Source organism: Pristis pectinata, chromosome 3 (genome assembly GCF_009764475.1).
Source record: "Pristis pectinata isolate sPriPec2 chromosome 3, sPriPec2.1.pri, whole genome shotgun sequence".
Lineage (NCBI taxonomy): Eukaryota > Metazoa > Chordata > Chondrichthyes > Rhinopristiformes > Pristidae > Pristis > Pristis pectinata.
Window position 1 is genome coordinate 46,489,037 of NC_067407.1, and position 21,410 is coordinate 46,510,446.

The following is a 21,410-nucleotide window of genomic DNA, read 5'->3' on the forward strand; positions in this document are numbered from 1 at the left end:
CAGCTTGGGGGATAAAAGTTTTCCATATGTAGTTTACAGAGTAGTTGAACAACTTTTTTTAAAAAAAAGGGTCTGTGATTGTGCAGAGCCTTTAATTTGGGCTCTGTTTACAGCTTCATGTTTGTTCAATTGTCAGGACACAGATTGCTTGTTGCAGCGGTGTCATTGAAGCAATGGCATTGTGCATTTCCTGTTATTAATATGGGTGTAAATCATGCTCCATATCTAAATAATACTAAATTTGGGATTCCTTTCCATATGGTGATGTTCATCCCAGCAGTGAATCTGCTGAGAACTCAAAGTTTTGAGCAGTACCCTATTCTTCTCCCATCAAAAAGACCAGGTCAAAATGGGTTGCATTACCCAGTGATTTTATTGCTGTAATTTGAAGTTTTTCAATTTCTCAGCCTCTGTCAATTTTTGGTTTAACATATGGTTGTGATGCAGTTGAAGTTTCAATGGCAAGCTGCTCTATCATGTAGATTTGACTCTTTGTTCCTGTTAGACAATTTATGGTTAAATATTTGGTGCTGCCCCAGGAAGAAAATTTGGCTCTATTTGGTATTTCAAAATAAATTGTCTATTAATTATACCTATCAATGATTTTTGGGTTCCATGTGCGACTCTGGTTTATAATGAATTAGATTCTGCATTTCTCCTGGGAGTACAGATTTGAGATTGTTGGAAATGTTAGATGTATATTGGATTTCTCAATTTTAATTATACTGTTTCATCAAACTTCAGCTTTCGTTTTATTAAACGTGTTTCTCTTTAATGCCAGCTTTGGTAATACTTGGTTGATTTTGTGGTTACCCTCCCAAATGACATGTTGCTTATCTATGCTCATCAGTTTAGATGATTGGATTCATAGGTTGTTAATTGGAGGCAGATTTTGCAGCTATTGACTATTGATCTGTAGGGCACAAGTTCTGATGGGCTAAGATAACAACGCCTGGGAATATCAGAGATGAAAAGGACCTCCCTATCTGCAATGTTAACTGGGCTGTTCACTTTGCAGATGCCCACTGACACGTTTTCCATTTTTTTCTACTTTCCCTATCCCCCACTATCAGGTTTTAATTGCTACCTTGGCTAAAATTAGTTAATGCTGTGGTGGTCATAAATGAAATACGAGATCTTCTTGTCTCTGTGGAATAGCAAGTGAATATTTTAAACCCCATGGTAATAATATATAGTGGTTGCACTTTGAAGGGATCAATGACCCCATTTTCTGTATGTCCTCATCATGCTACAGCAGATGTATGGATCTAGGATTTAAATGATTTAACACAACTGATTAAGTCATTAATGACTGGCTTCATTTAAATGGTGAATACTTGTAATGGCGAGAGGGTGAAAGAGCTGGAATAAAGTAGAAATGATGGTTTAATTTACTTGACCTTTCAGAAGCTGATATTGGAGATGTGATAACTTCCTGGGAAGAATAATCCTGCTTGGTGTTTGTCTAACATTCTATTTGAGATACTGTCCTGATTTGGTATTGGTTGAGCATTCCTGTTCAGCCTGGGATTAAACGAATCCAAGAAACAGAATCTGAGGCTGAGAAAAGGAAAGCAATACTCCTTATAGGTGTCATTTCTTCAGTATTTCTTTTTGTCTGGCTCAGTGCCTGCAAGAAGTTTCCCTTAATGTTACTATCACATTGTATATATTTACCTAACAAAGTTTGGGTGGCTTACCCTTGAAACTTCAGTCTGGTGCTAGGGAAGACATAAGAATGTGGGTTGAGGCAAGTAGCAATGATGCAAGTAAGATGAAGTGAGGGGAAATGATTGAGGGAGGAAGGGATGGAAGATTTTTCAATAAAATGGTGGCTGACCTCCCCCACGCCTCAACTCCTAATGTGCCTATGTGGAGCCAGGGGAAGAGAAGAATTGAGTAGTGTGATAGATGGGTGGAGGGTGAGAAGAAGCTTAACTGTGGTATGTCCCTGTAGGTTAGAATGGTCTGTTTGGTGCTGTGAACCTGTTAATGCCATACACAATTCGAATGCTGAGTTATAAACTGAAAAATATGGTTGGAAATTAGTTTGAACTTTTTATCTGTGTGTGTGTGTGTGTGTGTGTGTGTGTGTGTAAAGAAGCCAAGGCAGACAGACTTGTTTCAGAAAATTTCATATTTAAATTTTTAAAGATGTCTAATATTAGTTGGAGCATTCTAAACTGGATGATTAGATTGTGGAGCAACAAGTGAACTTCTGGAGGAACTTGGGTTGAGCAGAATATTTTGGGGGAGGAATCATCGATGTTTTATGGAGAGGCGAGATAGCCAGTATATAGAGCAGAAGGGGAGTGGTGAGATGGGCCAGGGGTGATGGGTGGACCGGAGGAGGGTGTGTGTGATTGACCTAGTTGGGGGGTAGGGGGGACGCTAGTGGGGGGCATGGAGTTGGGAGACAGTCAGATGGATGGGGGGGGGGGGGGGGGGCAGGAGTGATTAGTACCGGAATCTGGTGAGTAAGGAAGGTGATAATGGAAACCATTAGGAGAGGGGTGAAAGGCAGATAGAACTAGACTCTGGTGATGGAGGAGTTGAAAAGAGGACAGGGAGAGCCAGTGGTGAAATATGTGGATTGTAGGTTGATGGAACCAAGTGGGCAACAAAAATGGGGTGGTGGAGGGGGTGGTATTGGGAGAAGGAACAAAAATGAGAGGACCAGAGGAGGACTGGAATGAGAGAGAGGGTTGGGGGGGTGGAGAAACACAACAGAAAGTATCTGAAATTGGTGGAAATCCAATGTTCATGCCATTAGGTTGTAGACTACCCAGGCGGAATATGAGGTGGTGTTCCTTTAGTTTGGGTTGGACCTCACCCTGGTAGTGGAGAAGGCAGAGGATGGACAAGTCAATGTGGGCATGGGAAGGGGAGTTGAAACGGCATGCAACTGGGAGCACGGGATGGCCATTGCAGACAGTGCAGGTGCTCTGTGAATCGGTTGCCCAGTCTGTGCTTGGATTTGTTGATGTGGAGGTGGCCACATTGGGAGCACTGAATGCAGGAGACAAGGTTGGAGGAGGTGCACGTGACGCTTTGCCTCTCGAGGAAGGGCTGTATGGGGCCCTGGTTGGTGTTGAGGGAGGAGGTTTAAGAACAAGTGTTACACCTCCTGTGGTTTGCAGGGGAAAGTGCCAGGAGTCGGGGAGGGTTGAGTGGACCAAGGGAGTAGTTCCTGTGGAAGGCAGAAAGGAGAGGGGGAGGAGATGATGTGGCTGGTAGTGGAATCTCGTTGCTCCTGGTGGAAATGATGAAGGATGATGTGCTGGATGTGGAGGGTGGTAGGGTGAAAGGTGAGGACAAGGGGAACTCCCTCTCTGGTCTGTCTGGAGTGAGTGCAGAAGTCTGATTAAATGGAGGAAATGCGAAAGACGCCTCCATCAATCACAGAAGAGAAGCCACATTTCCTGAAAAAGGATGACATTTTTAGATATCCTGGAATGGAAAGCTTCATCTTGAGAGCCGATGCAGTGGAGACAGTGAAATTAGAAGAAAGGGACGGCATCCTTGCAAGAGACCGGATGGGAAGAGGTGTAGTCTCGGTAGCTCTGGGATTTGGTGGGTTTATAGTAAATGTCAGTGCATAGTTTGTCTCCTGAGATGGAGACAGATCTGGAAAAGGAAGAGAAGCGTCAGAAATGGTCCAAGTGAATTTGAGAGCAGGGTGGAAGTTAGTAGTGAAGATAATTTTAAAAACAAAGTTGATTTCTGCATGGGTGCAGGAAGCAGCACCAATGCTTTCTTAGATGTAAAGGAGAATGGGGTGGCGAGTGGTTCCAGAGAAGGTTTTGGTCAGGGAATTCAGGATGAAGTGGAAGAGGCATTGAAACCTGGGGCAGATCAGCAATGATCATGTTGTTTAGCAGGGAAGGTGAGGGGCTTGATGGCCTATTTTTGTACTCTTGTTTAAATTGTATGTAAAGTTGAAATTTATTACGCACTTACCGACATGGAGCAGATTCTGAAAATCCCTACTGTAAACAGTCTTTCAATAGAAATTGCACTTTCACCTTGTTGATTTCTGTGCACTTTGTAAGGCATTGTCATGAAGGCGCTGTCCTTATACACATGTACACTACAGAAAATGGTAACTTATGCCATCCCATGATTATAGTGACCTTTTTATGCAGTAAGTTTTTGTTTTGTTCCCACTTCGATCCTGATGTGACATCAAGCTGTTCATAAATATTTTCTCTTCAAGCCAGAAGCACAAAACGAGGCATAAAGTGAGCATTGATTGTGGGTGGGGAAAACTATCTTAAAGTCTGGCTGATAATCAGCATTTTAAGCTTGTATATTACATCAAATTCAGTTGTTGGAGATGATCTGAATTCCCAACACAGCAGCAAGTCTCAGAAAATTGAATTTCCATCAATTTGCATATGTAGACTATGTCATGGACCAATATAGCATGGGAAACAGGTGCTTTGGCCCACTGTATCTCTGCCAGCCATCCAGTGTCCATTGATGCTAATCCTATTTCCAACACTTAGTCCATGGCTTTCTGTACCATTCCATTTCTAATACTCGTCTAAATATTAACATGAAGTGAGAGTACCTGTCTCTACCATCCCTTTGGACAATATATTCCAGACTTCAACTGTCCTCTGGGTGAAAAATTCTTCTGATCCTCTCAATTGCTTAGCCCTTGTCTAAAACTGATGCACTCTAGTTTTAGATGCCTCTACTCTGGGGAAAAGTTTCCAGTTATCTGCACACTCACTGCCCTTCATAAATTTTACATATTCTATTGGGTCCAGTTTCAGTCTTCTCTGCTCCAAGGAAAGCAAACCCAGCCTATCCATTCTCTCTTAATTAATGCTCCATCCCATGAAATTTCCTGGTGAATCCCCCCTGCTGTCCTCCAGTGCAATAGCATCTTCCTATAGTGTGGTGACCAGAACTACACACAGTACTCCATTTGTGGCCTAACTAACGTTTTCTACTGTTAAGCATTCTACTTTAACATTTATTTACCAACTTAAGAATTCTCCATTTTCCAATAGTCTTACTAAAGTTTCATGAATCCCTTAAACTTTTCAAATTTGTTGTATTTCAGTAAGATCACACTGGCCAAAAGAATAGTCTTGTCATTACACCACCTCATAATCATGAGGAATTGTTATTCTTTCGAATGTTGAATAAAGGGGTACATTGCTCACTAACTTTTTAAAGCCAGAGCAACTGGTCTCAGAAATGACCTGCTTAATGATTTTTAAAAAGGCAGCCCCCTGCAAGGTAATTTCCTATCTCTTTTCCATTGTGTCACTGTAACACCAAATATTCCAATACAATGTATTAGCAAATAAAAATTTAATGTAGCTTTTGCAATTGCCTTTTTAAGTTATTTAAGATATTTTAAAATGCAGGATTTAAAAGAAACCGTGCTTCAAATATCTAAGCTATGCTTCAAGATATTTCTTTATTGATTTGAGTTCCAAGGTGCACTGTGGGATTCTGAGCTGCTTAAATTTACTGATGACCCATTGTGTCTGACTTGGAAACTTTATAGCATGGGAGGCCATGCAGCCCTTGCGTCCATGATCTGCCTTCTAGTTCTAATGCCAGAAGGATCATGCTGTCCAACGAATATTAATAAAAATTCAGAGCCTGAGTGACAAGTTGCTTTAAGCAGCTTTTGAAAGAATTGAGTCTAATTTCATGGTAATACAGCACGGAAGTGGACTCTTTGATCAACTGAGCCTGCACTGATCGCAGGGCCTGTTACACTTTGTTCATCAATTCCTTCCAGATTCTACCAATCACCTACATACTTGGAATTTACAGTAGCCTATGAACTGTCAAGATGATGTTGACCTCCTGCCTATAAACAGTTCTCTGATATTAAGCAAGTTAATTGTAGGATCTGAACTGCAGTGGCTATTTTGTGGACGAGGTGTTTCTTTTTCTGTCTTCCCTCAACAACCCTGACATTTTCTCTCTCCTATCTCTCTCCACCTCCCCCGCCCCAACCCAAATTGTTCTTAGTGCACCTCATTCCACTTGAGTTTAAAAGGGTGTTTGTTTCGTTTCAGGAAAAGTAGATGCTGAATATGCAATCAATAAAAAGATGCAGCTGAAGCTTAAGGCTGAGGTAAGGTTTTGAATTTGTATATTTGGAAGTATTGTTTGACTTTAAAACTTTCCCTGCCTGGTCTTTATAACCTGATACTAGTGTCCATGTGCTCATTCACTCAATGGGATGGGGGTGGGTGGTTGCTGGCAAGGTGGCATTTGTTGTCTTTGAAATGGTGAAGGGCCATTGTGTTGAACCACAGCGGTCTATGTAGTGAAGGTACTTGGAAAGCCCTACAGAGTCAAATGTTCTTGCATTTTGTTTCGGTGATAGAGAAATGGTGATGTACTAAGTCCACATGGTGGGAAAGTTGTCATTGCTGGTACTTGCATAGACCTGCAGTTTATGTCCTTGTAGATTAGTAGAGGTTGTGGGTTTGGGTGGTGCTGTTGCTTAAGCACTTTGAGTTTGTATGCTTCTGTTATAGTGAAATGATTTAATGTTGATAATCCTGTCCCTCAAGTGTATTATTGATTACTGTTGAAAGCTATTATAGCAAGCTTTTAACAAATGTTATTGTGTACACAGAGCATTAAAATTTTTACTCTTGTAGTTTGACGTGAAGTAAAATCCCAAATGTGCCATAAAGCTGAAATTGTGTTGCAAGTTGTGTATTTGTACAGTAGTTGCTCACTTCAACCAGGACCTAAAACTATGTTACCAGATTATTTGGTACATTATCACATTGCTATTTGTTGGTCCTTATTGTGCACAGATTGGCTGCTGCATTTCTTATACTACAACAGTGACTATATTTTGGAAGTACCTAATGGCTGTAAAGTGTTTCAGGGTGGAAAGAGTCATTACCAATGCAAGTCCTTAGCAATAAAAACCTCATTTTGTGAGTTAAGCCAGTTGTTTCTCTGTTAGTATTTGTTCAGCTTTTTCAGTGATTTGAGAACTATTCCAAGATCATCTTTAAAACTTGGTAAACCAAGTCTGACACATCATTGGATTAAAAAAATTGTATCAGGAGACTACAACATTACAGACACTAGCTAATTATAGCTTTCCATCAGTCTCCTATTCTTACAGAGAAGTCAATAAAAGAATTGCAGAGGAAACTTGGTGTAAAGCAGCAGTCATACAGCATGAAAACAAGCTCATGAGCATAGTGCATTTGATTGACCAGGGAAGGTCATCGACACTAATCCTATTTATCCTTCATCCACATTACCCCCTGTACTTGATTCTCCTGCATTAACCTACACATGGGAAATTTACAGTAGCCAATTAACCTGTTGCCTAGCATTTCTCTGGGATGTGGGAGGAAACTGCAGCACCTGAGAGAAACCCACATGCTTACGGGGAGAACACACAAACACGCCATAGCACTCAAGATCAGGATTGAACCCAGGTCTCTGGAGCTGTGAGGCAGCAGCGCGAATGACTGTCACTATATCAAATTCTGGCATCTCCTTGTGCCAAAATATTTGATGCATTTACATCCAATCATCTTGTATATTGTTTATTGGTTGGTTTTGGTGTGAAAATTACTGACTTCAGGAATTTTGCATCAGTCTCTGGGGTATGGATTTATTGTGGTTCTGTAGTTGTAATATTGCATCAAAAATGATGTAAATCACATGATAAATTGCTGTTTCCCAATGGCTTGTCAACATTGAATTAATATGTCCTGAAACTAAAATTTGCTTTGCTGTTTGCTGCCTCAGAAGCTCATGTCAAAATATCCTTTGTAATGGGAAACCAGTAGCATCCAGCCATGTCCAGCGTTTTTGATTCTATGGGATAATTGACATTAAGCTTCGAGAGTAATTTGTTTTTTGACTTGGTCCATTACCATAAATTGTAATGTTTGTGGAATGTCTAAGGGATGTTTTTCTGGAGCAACTTATTGAGGAGCCCACCAGGGGATCGGCTGTTTTGGATTGGGTGCTATGTAGTGAACCCGAGGTGATTAGGGAACTAAAGGTAAAGGAACCACTGGGAACAAGTGATCACAATATGATTGAGTTTAGTTTCAAGTTTGAGAAAGAGAAGCTGATAACTGGTGTATTGATATTTGAGTGGAATAAGGGAAATTACAAGGGTATGAGAGAAGAGTTGGCCCAAATTGATTGGAGGAGTAAGTTAGCTGGAGGGACGGCAGAGGAGAAATGGAAGAAATTTCTACAGGAAATAAGGACAATGCAGGACAGATATATTCCAAGAAAAAAGAAGGTTTTGAATGGAAAAAAGGCACAGATGTGGATAACGAGGGAGGTGAAGCATAAAATAAAAGCAAAAGGGGCGGCGTACAAAGTAGCAAAAATTAGTGGGAAAACAGAAGATTGGAAAGTTTTTAAAAATCTGCAGAGAGAAACTAAGAAGGTCATTAGGAAAGCAAAGATGAGTTATGAAAGGAAGCTGGCGGACAACATTCGGAAGAATTCTAAGAGCTTTTTTAAATACATAAGGAATAAAAGAGAGACACGGGTTGACATAGGACCAATTGATAACGGTGCAGGAGGTATTATAATGGACGATAGTGAGATGGCAAGGGAATTGAATGAATATTTTGCATCGGTCTTCACCGTGGAGGACATAAGCAATGTGCCCGTTAGTCAGGAGTCTCACGAATTGGAACTGAGTTCAGTTGAGATTAATAGGGAGAAGGTGCTAGGAAAACTAAAGGGGCTTAAGACTGATAAGTCTCCCGGACCGGATGAGGTGCATCCCCGGGTTCTGAAGGAGGTGGCTGTAGAGGTAGCGGAGGCATTGGCGATTATTTTCCAGGAATCGATAGATTCTGGCATGGTTCCGGAGGACTGGAGGGTAGCGAATGTGGTTCCGTTGTATAAGAAAGGTGGGAGGCAGCACAAAGGCAATTACAGACCTATTAGTCTGACGTCAGTGGTGGGAAAATTATTGGAATCTATCCTCGAGGAGGTTACCGAATACCTAGAGGCGCAAGGCAAGATTGGACCTTGTCAACATGGTTTTGTGAAGGGGAGGTCCTGTCTGACCAACCTATTGGAGTTTTTTGAAGAAATCACAGGTAGGGTGGATAAGGGAGAGGCGGTAGACGTTGTGTATTTAGACTTTCAAAAGGCCTTCGATAAGGTGCCTCACAAGAGACTGATTAATAAGATGAGAGGTCATGGAATTATGGGTAGGATAGCAGAATGGGTGGAGCATTGGCTGGTTGGCAGGAAGCAAAGGGTGGAAATAAAAGGATCTCGTTCTGGTTGGTTACCGGTTACTAGTGGTGTGCCGCAGGGGTCGGTGTTGGGACCGCTCCTTTTTACCTTGTACATCAATGATTTGGATGATGGAATAAATGGTTGTGTGGCTAAGTTTGCGGATGACACCAAGATAAGTGGAGGAGTAGGGAGCATAGAGGAAATAGAAAGGATGCAGAGGGACCTAGACAGTTTAGGAGAATGGGCAAGGAAATGGCAGATGAGATTCAATGTTGAGAAATGTGCAGTTGTACACTTTGGAAGCAGAAATAAGCGGGTAGATTATTATCTAGAAGGAGAGAAGATTGAAAGTATGGTAGTACAAAGGGACTTGGGGGTACTCGTACAAGATACCTTAAAAGTTAACCACCAGGTTGGATCGGTGGTTAAGAAAGCTAATGCTATGTTGGCATTCATCTCGAGAGGTATAGTGTATAAAAGTAAGGAAGTGTTGATGAGGCTCTACGGGGCACTAGTGAGGCCTCATTTGGAATACTGTGCGCAGTTTTGGGCCCCACATCTTAGGAAGGATGTGCTGACGTTGGAGAGGGTTCAGAGGAGATTTACGAGAATGATTCCGGGAATGAAAGGGCTTACGTATGATGAGCGTTTGTCGGCTCTTGGACTGTACTCACTGGAGTACAGAAGGATGAGAGGGGACCTCGTAGCGACATTTAAAATGTTGACAGGAAAGGATAGAGTAGATGTGGCTAGGCTGTTTCCCTTGGTGGGCGAGTCCAGGACCAGAGGGCACAATCTTAGAATTAGAGGGTAGAGTTTCAAGACAGAGATGAGGAGAAATTTCTTTACCCAGAGGGTGGTGAAATTGTGGAACTCCTTGCCACGCACAGCAGTGGAGGCCAGATCAGTGGGGGTATTCAAGGAGGAGATCGACAGATATCTAAATAGTCAGGGTATCAAGGGATATGGGGATAAGGCTGGAAAATGGGATTAGAATAGGTTTTTTTTTCCCACCCCATTTCTTTTTCCCTTTTCCTTGGAGCAGACTCGATGGGCCGAATGGCCTGCTTCTGCTCCCTTGTCTTGTGATCTTGTGAAATTGCTTCCATGGAATTGATAACCCAGAAACTGCTGTTTCAGCTCACTGGATTTCTGCTTATGTTTAGATAAGATATCTTTATTAGTCACATGTACATTGAAACACACAGTGAAATGCATCTTTTGTGTAGAGTGTTCTGGGGGCAGCCCGCAAGTGTTACCACGCTTCTGGCACCAAAATAGCATGCCCACAACTTCCTAACCCCATACATCTTTGGAATGTGGGAGGAAACCCACGCAGACATGGAGAATGTACAAACTCCTTACAGGGGCTGGAATTAAACCAGGGTCACTGGCGCTGTAATAGTGTTATGCTAACCGCTATATTACCGTGCCTGCCCGGTAGTATGCTCAATGTAAATGCACTTCATCTCAGCCTGTTGACATTTCCAAGCATTCATTTGTATGTCCAAATCAAGCTTTTCCTTTTAAATCTTCTTGGCTGTTCACTTCAATTATTCCATGTATTCGCCATTCAACAGAGATTGCTCCAGAATGCCCTTCTGTAAATGTTCTCAGTTTAATCCTAGAATCGTGGAGTTGTAAAGCACAGAAACATGATCTTTTGACCCACCTCATCCATGTCTACTGTGGTGCATATCTATGCCACTTGTTGGCAGTAAGCCCATATCCCTCTATGGTTTTCCAATCTAAGCATCTGTCCAAATGCCATTTAAACATTGTAACAATATCTTCCTCTACCACCACCTCTGGCAGCTATTCTCTACCCTCTGTGTGAAATACTTGCCCCTCAGATCTTCTTCTAAATTTCTCCCCTCTCACCTTAAGCCTGTCCCCTCGAGACTCCTGCCCTGGGAAAAGGACTCTCTCTATATTTCCTATCTATGCCCTTAATAATTTTATAAACCTTTGTTAGGTCACCCCTCTGACTCTTGCGTTCCAGTGAGAATAAACCCAGCCTGTCCAAACTCTCCTTATAACACAGTCCTCCATTCCAGGCAGCATTCTGGTGAATTTCTTCTGCACTCTCTCTGTTGCTACCACGCCCTTCCTGTAGTGTGGTGACCAGAACGCGACACAGTACTCCAGGTGCTGTCCAACCAGTGTTTTGTATGACTGCGTCATGATTTCCCAACTCTTGCGCTCAACGCATCAGCCTCAAGGCAAGCATACCAAATGCCTCCTTCACTACTCCACCCAAGATTTCTGAATGTGAATGCTCCTAAGGATCCTGCCATTTACTCTAAGTGTCCTACAAGAATATGACTTCCCAAAATGCATTACATTGCATTTGTCTGGATTAAGTTATCCCTACAGCTCTGCCCAACTTTCCACTTATCTATGTCCCATGGTATCCTTGGATGATCTTTGCCATCTGCTACTCCACCAATTATGTTAAATACGTGTGTTGCAGCTATTTGAGTGATTTTGTTTTTTTGCTTGCAGCTCAAATATTAATACCACCCAGGTTTGTTCTGCATTTCTTTTGACTTGAATCTGGGAATAGGAGGCTGATAGAAAGCAACAGTAGCCAGAGCTGGCTGCTCAATATTCAGGAAAAAGCGTACAAGTGCCCACATCTTTTCAGCTGGGGAATGAAGTGGCACTGGACCTTCTTAGAACATGTACTTTCTGTTTGATGCAGAAGAGACAGATGTTTCAGAGAGCTAAAAGGTGTACACAAGATTGTGACTTGGAGGGAATCTGGAAGACATCAACAGAAGTGATAACGAAATGTTCCTACTCTGGAACAGCACACTCAACAGTAATCGTTACAAAGAATTGAAAAGCAGTCTGTGAATATCTGTGGTGTCACTGATTTGCATCAAAGACAAGGACTCCGCAGTATTGCTAGTCATCTTGGCTAACTAATGGCAAATGAATTTAACCCCTGGAATTTGATTCTTGTATTTCTCCCCTGCCTTTTTTCCCCAATTCCTTCATTTAGAGGTATTGACCTATGCTTAGTGCCTTTGTCATTATTTCAGTCATGATGAAAAGGGTAAACATGGGTTGTCAGAAACAATGAGAATTCTTTGCAACCATTAGCTTCAAAAGTTACTATGAATGCCAAATCTTGTTTAATTTTATGTGGGATGAGAAGTACAGATATCTTAATTTTGCGTTTTTGAAATCATTAAAGTCAGATTTTGGAGTATTTGTCATTGAGCATTGATTGTCTTAAGATGTTGTATTAAAATTTTGAAATGTAACATCATACTGTACTTTGCTACAATTCCTGCATAGTCAACTGAAAGCTGCTTTGACTTTAAAAGTACGTTTGCCATTCACAAGATAAGATTAGTGCTATGGGGAGGGAAATAGAGGTATGTGAAGGGAAGGAGCTGCTGAATAAGTTGTCATTCAGAGTTAACAAGCTGCAGTTCTGTGGCAGCATCTGCAGTCTCTTGTGCCTCTACTGTTCTGTTGGATTAATTGCTGAGTTGCTTGTGGAATTTGGGATTGGTTCGGAAGTCTTTCAACTTCAGGGATTTGGGAATGATGCCAGATGACTGAAGGATTACAAAACGATAAAGTGCTGTTCAAAAATAAAAGAGCAGGAATAAACCTGCTAACATGACAAATTCGTGGTGGGAAAATCACTAGGGACTATTGTCAGGAACAAAATTTAATTCTCACATGGATGATGAAGAAGAACAACTGGTACATTTTGTCCATGCTGTTTGATTAATCTATTTGAATTCCTTGATCAAGTAGCAAGAGGGTTGATCAAGGTGCTTTGGCAAGAGGATCACTTGTGATGGTTTTTATAGATCTTAAACACGCAGACAACTTGTGTCCTTGAGAGAAATTTGACCCTGTTATGTGATTCCTTTCTCAATCTCAGAAGTGTTATGATTCTTTGTAATAGTTTGGATTTTCTATTAAAGGGACCTAATGTTGCAATCGCACATCCTGCAGTTGAACAGGAAGTGCACAGACTTGAGATATTACTGTGTCAATTTCCTCTTGATGAGGTTTCTAGTCTGAAAGCAGAAATAAATGGAGAGGAGATAAGAATATTAGATGAAGAAAGCTCTTCGACACAGGGCCCTGTCTCGTTCTATTAATTTTCCATTTTGGGTGGTTTAAGGACCATGTTAACTGTAATATAGAAATGCTCAAAGTACTCGCATTGGGTGGCTTTGATAGACTTGATATTTTAGGTCGGTGATCTTGGATCAGAATTAACTCTAATTAATCTCTACCTCTCGTTAGTTTAAAAACCATAGGACATGAAGACTTCCTTTTGTCCTGGCTTCCTCAAACCTGCATTTGAAAACGGCCAGGCCAATGACACAATCCCTGAGCTGTTGAGCAATTTTCCTTTATTGAACAGAAACCACTCTTGTCTCAAGCCTTGTGGTTCAATGTACATGACATGAGTATGACCTGATCACATGATGCTCTGCTGAAGTGATTTCCTTTTGTGTGCATCTCCCTGCTGAACTCTTATTATCATGTTGCATACAGCTCCAATTTTTCCAGTTATCTAAATTAATTGGATATTGATAGCTTGCAATTAAACTTGTAACAGCCAATTTTACACACTGATTTGGTCAACAAAGCTTGCATTCCTTACTTAACACAAATTTTCAAACACTCCTTCAATGTGTGTTAATTGTAAAATTCTTCCAGGAACAGTTCTGAATTTCTTTCTTTCCTCTGCAAGCAGCAAAGTTTTTCTCATTTAGTTTAAAAGAAAATAAAGCTTGAAACCTTTCTTTGATTTCAACACGTACTCCTGTAAACATACTCGTACATCTGGTCTCTGGCACTGAGTCTGGCTCTGTGGCTCAGAAGGGAAGAGGGGAGCAATTGTGACAGGGGATTCATTGGTTAGGGGAATAGACAGGAGATTCTGTGGACAAGAATGAGACTCCTGGATGGTTTGTTGCCTCCCAGGTGCCAGGGTCAGACACGTCTCAGAGTTCACAGCATTCTTAAGGGGGAGGGTGAGCAGCCGGAAGTCATGGTACACATTGGTACCAACAACATAGATAGGATAAGTAAGCAGGACCTAAAGGCTAGTAATTTTGGATTGCTTCCTGTGCCATGTGCCTGTGAGGGTAAGGATAGGAAGATATGGCAGGTGAATATGTGGCTGAAGAGTTGGTGCAGGGAGCAGAGTTTCAGACTTGTGGATCATTGAGATCTCTTCTGGGGAAGGAATGACCTGTGTTAAAGAAACTGGTTGCACATGAACTTGAGAGGAATCAATGTCCTTACTGTCAGGTTTTCTAGAGCTATTGGGGAGGGTTTAAACTAGGTTGGCAGGGGGATGGGGACCAGAGTGTGAGTTCAAATGATGGAGCAGTTGGTGTAAAGGTAGGTGCAATGTGCAGAGAGACTGTGAAGAGAGGTGGGCAGTGGATGGGGCATAAATGCAGTCTTTGGATGGGTTAAAATGTGTTTACTTTAATGTGAGAATTATTAAGAAAAAAGGTGAACTTGGAGCATGGATCAGTATGTGGAATTACAATATTGTGGCCATTACAGGGACTTGGCTGTTGCAAGGGCAGGATTGGCTGCTTAATGTTCCAGGATTTTGATGTATCAAAAGGGATAGGGAAGGAGGTAAAAGGGGAGTGGCATTGCTAATCAAACAAAGTATCACAGCTGAAGAAAGGCAGGGCTTTGTGGATGGATCACCTACAGTCAGTGTGGGTGGAAGGAAGTGATCACTCTATTGAGAGTATTCTGTAGGCCTCCCAATAGCCACCGGAACACTGAGGAGGCGATAATTAGGCAGATTTTGGAAAGGTGCAAAAATAACAGGGTTGTTGTCATGGGAGACTTCAACTTCCCTAATACTGATTGGTACTTCCTTAGTGTAAAAGGTTTAGATGGGGCAGAATTTGTTAGGTGTGTTCAGGAAGGACTGGCCGACTCGAGGAGAGTCCATACTGGATCTAGAACTAGGCAATGAACCTGGTCAGGTGACAGACCTCTCTGTGGGCAAGCATTTCAGAGATAGTGACCACAGCTCCCTGATCTTTAGCATAGCCATGGACAAGGATAGGAGCAGATGATAAGGGGAAAGTTTTAAATTGGGGGAGGGCTAATTACGATGGTATAAGGCAGGAACTTGGGAGCGTAAATTGGGAACACATGTTCTCAGGGAAATGCACAGAAGAAATGTGGAGGTTGTTCAGGGACCACTTGCATGGGGTTCTGGATAAGCTTGTCCCACTAAGACAAGGAAAGGATGTTAGGGTGAAGGAACCATGGTTGACAAGAGGTGAAACATTTGGGCAAGAGGAAGAAGGAAGCATACTTGAGGTTTAGGAAGCAAAAATCAGACGGGGCTCTTAAGAATTATAAGGTGGCCAGGAGCTAGAAGGGGACATGAGAAGACATTGGCAGGTAGGATTAAGGAAAACTCCATGGCATTCTGCACGTATGTGAAGAATGGGAGGATGACTTGAGTGAGGACTGCTCAGGGATAAAGGGGTAAACATCTACCTGGAGGCAGAGGGGGTAGGGGAGGTCCTTAATACTTCAGTGCTCACTAGGGAGAGGGACTTTGACAAATGTGAGGTCAGCATAGAACAGGCTAATTTTCTAGAGCATGTCATGGTTAAGAAACAGCTAGTGTTGGAGCTTTTTCTAAAAAAAATTTAGGATAGATGAGTCCCCAGGGCCGGATGGGGGATACCCCAGGTTACTATGGGAAGCGAGAGAAGAGATTGCTGAGGAATTGATGATCTTTGTGTCCTCCCTGGCCAGAGGAGTAGTGCAAGAGGATTGGAGGATGGCAAATGTTCAAGAAAGGTAATGGGGATAAAATTCTGGGAATTATAGACCAGTGAGTCTTGCGTCAGTGGTGGGCAAACGATTGGAGAGGATTCTTAGGGACAGGATTTATGAGCATTTGGAGAAGCATAGTTTTATTTGGAATAATGAACATGGCTTTGTCGGGGCAGATTGTGCCTTACGAGCCAAATTGAGTTTTTCGAGGAGGTGATGATGTAAATTGATGAAGGTAGAGTGGTGGATGTGGTGTTTATGAATTTTAGTGAGGTTTTGAGGTTCCCCATGGTAGGCTCAAATCCAAAAAGTCATGACGCATGTGATCCATGGAGACGTGGCTGCGTGGATTCAGAATTGGCTTGCACACAGAAGGCAGAGGGTGGTTGTAGATGGAGCATATTCTGACTGGAGGTTGGTGACCAGTGGTGTTCAATAGGGATCTATTCTGGGACCCCTGCTCTTTGATTTTTATAAATGACTTTGAAGAAGTGGAGGGGTGGGCTAGTAAGTTTGCAGATGACGTGGATGTTGGTGGTGTTGTAGATAGTGCAGAAGGTTGTTGTAGGTTACAGTGGGATGTAGACAGCATGCAGAGTTAGGCAGAGAAGTGGCAGATGGAGTTCAATATGTGAAGTGATACACTTCTGAAGATTGTTCTCAGTCTTCAAGTTCAAGGTTAATGGCAGGATTCTTGGCAGTGTGGAGGAACAGAGGGATCTTGGGGTCCAAGTCCATAGATTTCCCCAAAGTTGCTGAGCAAGTTGATAGGGTGGTTAAGAAAGTGTATGGTGTGCTGGCCTTCATTAGTTGGGGGATTGAGTTCAAGAGCTGGAGGTAATGCTTAGAGGGTGCGGAGGAGATCTACCAGGATGCTACCTGAATTAGAGAACATGTCTTGTGAGGAAAGGTTAAGTGAGAACCATAGAACCATACAGCACAAAACAGGCCCTTTGGCCCACCATGTTGTGCCGTCCATCAAACCACCCTCACACTATCTAACCCTTTCCTCCCGCATATCCCTCTATCTCACATTCCTCCATGTGCCTATCCAAGAAACTCTTGGACCTGTCCAATGTATCTGCCTCCACCACCACCCCAGGCAGTGCATTCCATGCACCAACCACTCTCTGGGTGGAAAAACCTCCCCCTGACATTGCCCCTGAACCTCCCACTCATAACCTTAAAGCCATGCCTTCTTGTCTTGAGAATTGGTGCCCTGGGAAGGAGGCGCTGGCTGTCTACTCTATCTATTCCTCTCAATATTTTATATACCTCTATCATGTCTCCTCTCACCCTCCTCCTTTCCAGTGAATAAAGCCCTAGCACCTTCAGCCTGTGCTCATATTCCATACCCTCTAATCCAGGCAGCATCCTGGTAAATCTCCTCTGCACCCTCTCCAACGCCTCCACATCCTTCCTATAATGCGGCGACCAAAACTGAACACAGTACTCCAAGTGTGGTCTAACTAGAGTTTTGTAGAGCTGCATCATTACCTCGTGGCTCTTAAACTCAATCCCACGATTTATGAAAGCTAACATCCCATAGGCCTTCTTAACTGCTCTATCCACCTGTGAGGCAACTTTCAGTGAACTGTGAATATGAACCCCCAGATCCCTCTGCTTCTCTACACTGCCAAGTACCTTGCCATTTATCTTGTACTCTGCCCTGGAGTTTGTCCTTCCAAAGTGTACCACCTCACACTTCTCCGGATTGAACTCCATCTGCCACTTGTCAGCCTAGCTCTGCATCCTATCAATATCCCTCTGTAAGTTCTGACAACCCTCCGCACTATCCACAACACCGCTGATCTTAGTGTCGTCAGCAAACTTACTAACCCAGCCTTCCACCCCCTCATCTAAGACATCTATAAATATAACAAAAAGTAGAGGTCCCAGAACCGATCCCTGCAGGACACCACTAGTCACTGCCCTCCAATCCGAGGGCACTCCTTCCACCACAACCCTCTGCTTTCTGCAGGCAAGCCAATTCCTAATCCACGCAGCCAAGCTTCCCTGGATCCCTTGGCCTCTGACCTTCTGAAGAAGCCTACCATGAGGAACCTTATCAAACGTCTTACTAAAATCCATATAGACCACATCAACCACACTACCCTCAATCTTCCTCGTCACCTCCTCAAAGAACTCTATCAAGCTTGTGATGCAAGATCTTCCCTTCACAAAGCCATGCTGGCTGTCCCTAATCAGTCCATGATTCTCCAGGAGTTCATAGATCCTATCCCTTAGAATCCTTTCTAACAGCTTACCCACCACAGACGTAAGGCTCATCGGTCTGTAATTCCCTGGACTATCCCTACTACCTTTTTTGAACAAGGGGACAACATTCGCCACCCTCCAATCCTCTGGCACCATCCCCGTGGACAACGAGGACTCAAAGATCCTTACCAGCGGTTCAACAATCTCCTCCCTCTCCTCTCGAAGCAGCCTGGGGAAAATCCCGTCGGACCCCGGAGATTTATCTGTCTTGATATTATTTAACAACTTCAACACATCCTCTCTCTTGATATCTACAACCTCGAGAACATTACCCTTACCAGCACTCCCTTCCACGTCATCAAGACCCCTCTCCTTGGTGAACACCGAAGAGAAGTATTCATTGAGAACTTCTCCCTCTTCCGCCGCCTCCAGGCACATTCTACCACCTTTGTCTTTAATCGGACCTACCTTTACCCGAGCCATCCTCCTACCCTTCACGTACGTGAAAAAGGCCTTGGGATTTTCCTTAACCCTACTAGCCAATGCCTTTTCATGTCCCCTTCTAGCTCTCCTCAGCCCTTAAGTTCCTTCCTCGCTACTCTATATTCCTCACGGGCTCTGTCTGAACCTTGCTGCTTATACCTTATGTATGCTACCTTCTTCCCCCTAACTAGTCGTTCCACATTTCTCGTCACCCACGGTTCCTTCACCCTGCCATTTCTTCTCTGCCTCACCGGGACATATCTATCCCTAACATCTTGCATAAGATCCCTGAACATCGACCACATCTCCATGGTACATTTCCCTTCAAAAAGGACATCCCACTTTACACTCCCAAGTTCTCTCCCTTTATAGCCTCATAGTTCGCCCTTCCCTAATTAAATATCTTCTTGTCCTCTCTTCACCTGTCCCTGTCCATGACAATTTTAAAGGTTATGGAGCAATGGTCACTGTCCCCAATAGATCCTTCACCTGTCCCGGTTCATTTCCTAAAACTAGATCTAGCATGGCATTCCCTCCAGTCGGCCTGTCGACATTCTGCGTCAGGAATCCCTCCTGGACACATTTAACAAATTCCGTCCCATCTAAACCTTTGGCACTAAGCAGGTTCCAGTCCATATTTGGGAAGTTGAAGTCTCCCAATAACCCTGTTATTTTTGCTTCTCTCCAAAGACTGCCTGCCAATCTGCTCCTCTATATCTCTACCACTACCAGGGGGCCTATAGAATACTCCTAGTAGAGTAACTGCTCCTTTCTTGTTCCTTCCACCCATGCAGACTCTAGAGATGATCCTTCTACAACATCCATCCTTTTCACAGCCGTAACAGTGTCCCTGACCAGTATCGCTACCCCTCCTCCTCTTTTCCCCCCCTTCCCTATCCCTCTTAAAACACCAAAAAACAGGAATATTCAATATCCACTCCTGCCCTGATGTCAGCCACGTCTCAGTAATAGCCACAATATCATAGCCCCCCATACTTATCCAAGCCCTCAGTTCACCTCCCTTATTCCTGACACTTGCATTTAAGTAAACACACTTCAGTCCATCTACCTTACTACTTTTATAGCCTGTATTCTGCTTCTCCTTCCCCAAAGCCTCTCTACCTGTTTGATCTAACTTTTCCCCATCCCCTTCTACCTCTGACCTACTCCTCCGGTTCCCTTCCCCCTCACAAACTAGTTTAAACCCTCCCGAACCACCCTAGCAAACCTAGCTGCAAGGATATTGGCCCCCTTCTGGTTCGGGTGTAACCCGTCCTCTCTGTACAGGTCCCACCTTCCGGAGAAGAGATCCCAATGATCCAGAAATCTAAAACCCTCCCTCCTGCACCAACTTCTCAGCCACGCATTTATCTGCCACCTCCTCCTGTTCCTACCTTCACTATCGCGTGGCATCGGCAGCAATCCCAAGATTGCTACCCTTGAGGTCCTGTTCCTCAGTCTTCTGCCTAGCTCCCTGAACTCGCTCTTCAGGACCTCATCCCTCTTCCTACCTATGTCGTTGGTGCCAACATGGACCACAACTTCTGGCTGCTCTCCCTCCCGCTCAAGAATCCTGTGGACCCGATCAGTGACATCCCGGACCCTGGCACCTGGGAGGCAACATACCATCCGGGATTCATGCTCACTGCCACAGAAACTCCTATCTGTTTCCCTGACTATCGAGTCCCCTATCACTACCGCATGTCTCTTTCCCACCCTTCCTTTCTGAGCAGCAGTACCAGTCCCAGTGCCAGAGGCCTGGTTACTGCAGCTAGGCCCCTGCAGGTCATCCCCCTCAACAGCCTCCAAGGCGGAAAACCTGTTACTGAGAACAGCCTCTGGGGTTCCCTGCTCTGTCTGCCTGCCTGACTTCTTCTTCTTCCTCTTCCCTCCCCTGAGAGTCACCATTCTATCTGCATCCTGAACCTCAGATGTACTTGCTCTAAGGGGGGTGACTGCCTCCTGATGGACCGTGTCTACATAACTCTCTCCCTCCCTTATGCTGCACAGTGTTTGTAGCTGTGACTCCAGCTCATTGACTCTGAGCCGAAGTTCCTCCAGCCTCAAGCACTTACCGCAGATGTGGCCATCGTGGACCGCAGCAAGGTCCACGAGTTCCCACATCAAACAGCTGCAGCATATGACCATCTCCTCCATCTGACTACCTTGTTTTTTATCCCCCTAGTCAATCCCACCTGCAAATCTATAATAGACAACAGGTAAACCTTACCTTTACCTACTTACCAGCTACTTACCCTCCTTGCCCCTTCACGCCGAAGCCCCTTGAGCCAAAGCCCGACCACTGCTGCCTCTCACTCCGCTGCCTGCTCCGACACTGCCCGCTCTATAGGCTGTTTGCTTTTTTAAGCTGCCCGCGCCACACCTGCGCAGTCCAGCCCCCACTCGACTAGTTAGAAAAAACTTTTAAAACACTTACTAAAGAAAGTTATAAAAATCTAACCCTTACACTTAAAACCCTAATAAAAGTGATAAACAGAAAAAACTTAGCTGCTCCAAAGTCCTCCGAACCGAAGCCCTCTAGTCCCGAGAGCTCGGGCTTTTCTCTTTGGAGTGATGGAGGATGAGAGGTGACTTGATAGAGGTGTATAAGATTATGAGGGGCGTAGATAGAGTGGACAGCCAGCACCTTTTCCTCGGCAGCAGTT

The 21,410-nt window shown here is 43.6% G+C and overlaps 1 protein-coding gene across 6 annotated transcripts in view; it reads left to right on the forward strand.

Moving 5' to 3' along the window:
* soat1 (sterol O-acyltransferase 1) overlaps window positions 1-21,410 on the forward strand; it is a 63,758-nt gene that overhangs the window by 15,706 nt on the left and 26,642 nt on the right. For 5 of the 6 annotated variants that reach the window (XM_052012638.1, XM_052012634.1, XM_052012635.1 and 2 more), the window contains exon 3: window positions 6,051-6,109. The exons of the other annotated variant lie outside the window; for it this stretch is intronic. In XM_052012638.1, the coding sequence (XP_051868598.1) occupies window positions 6,086-6,109 (24 nt within the window). In that variant the 5' untranslated portion in view covers window positions 6,051-6,085. The remainder of the gene's footprint in view (window positions 1-6,050; window positions 6,110-21,410) is intronic. 6 annotated transcript variants of the gene reach the window in all.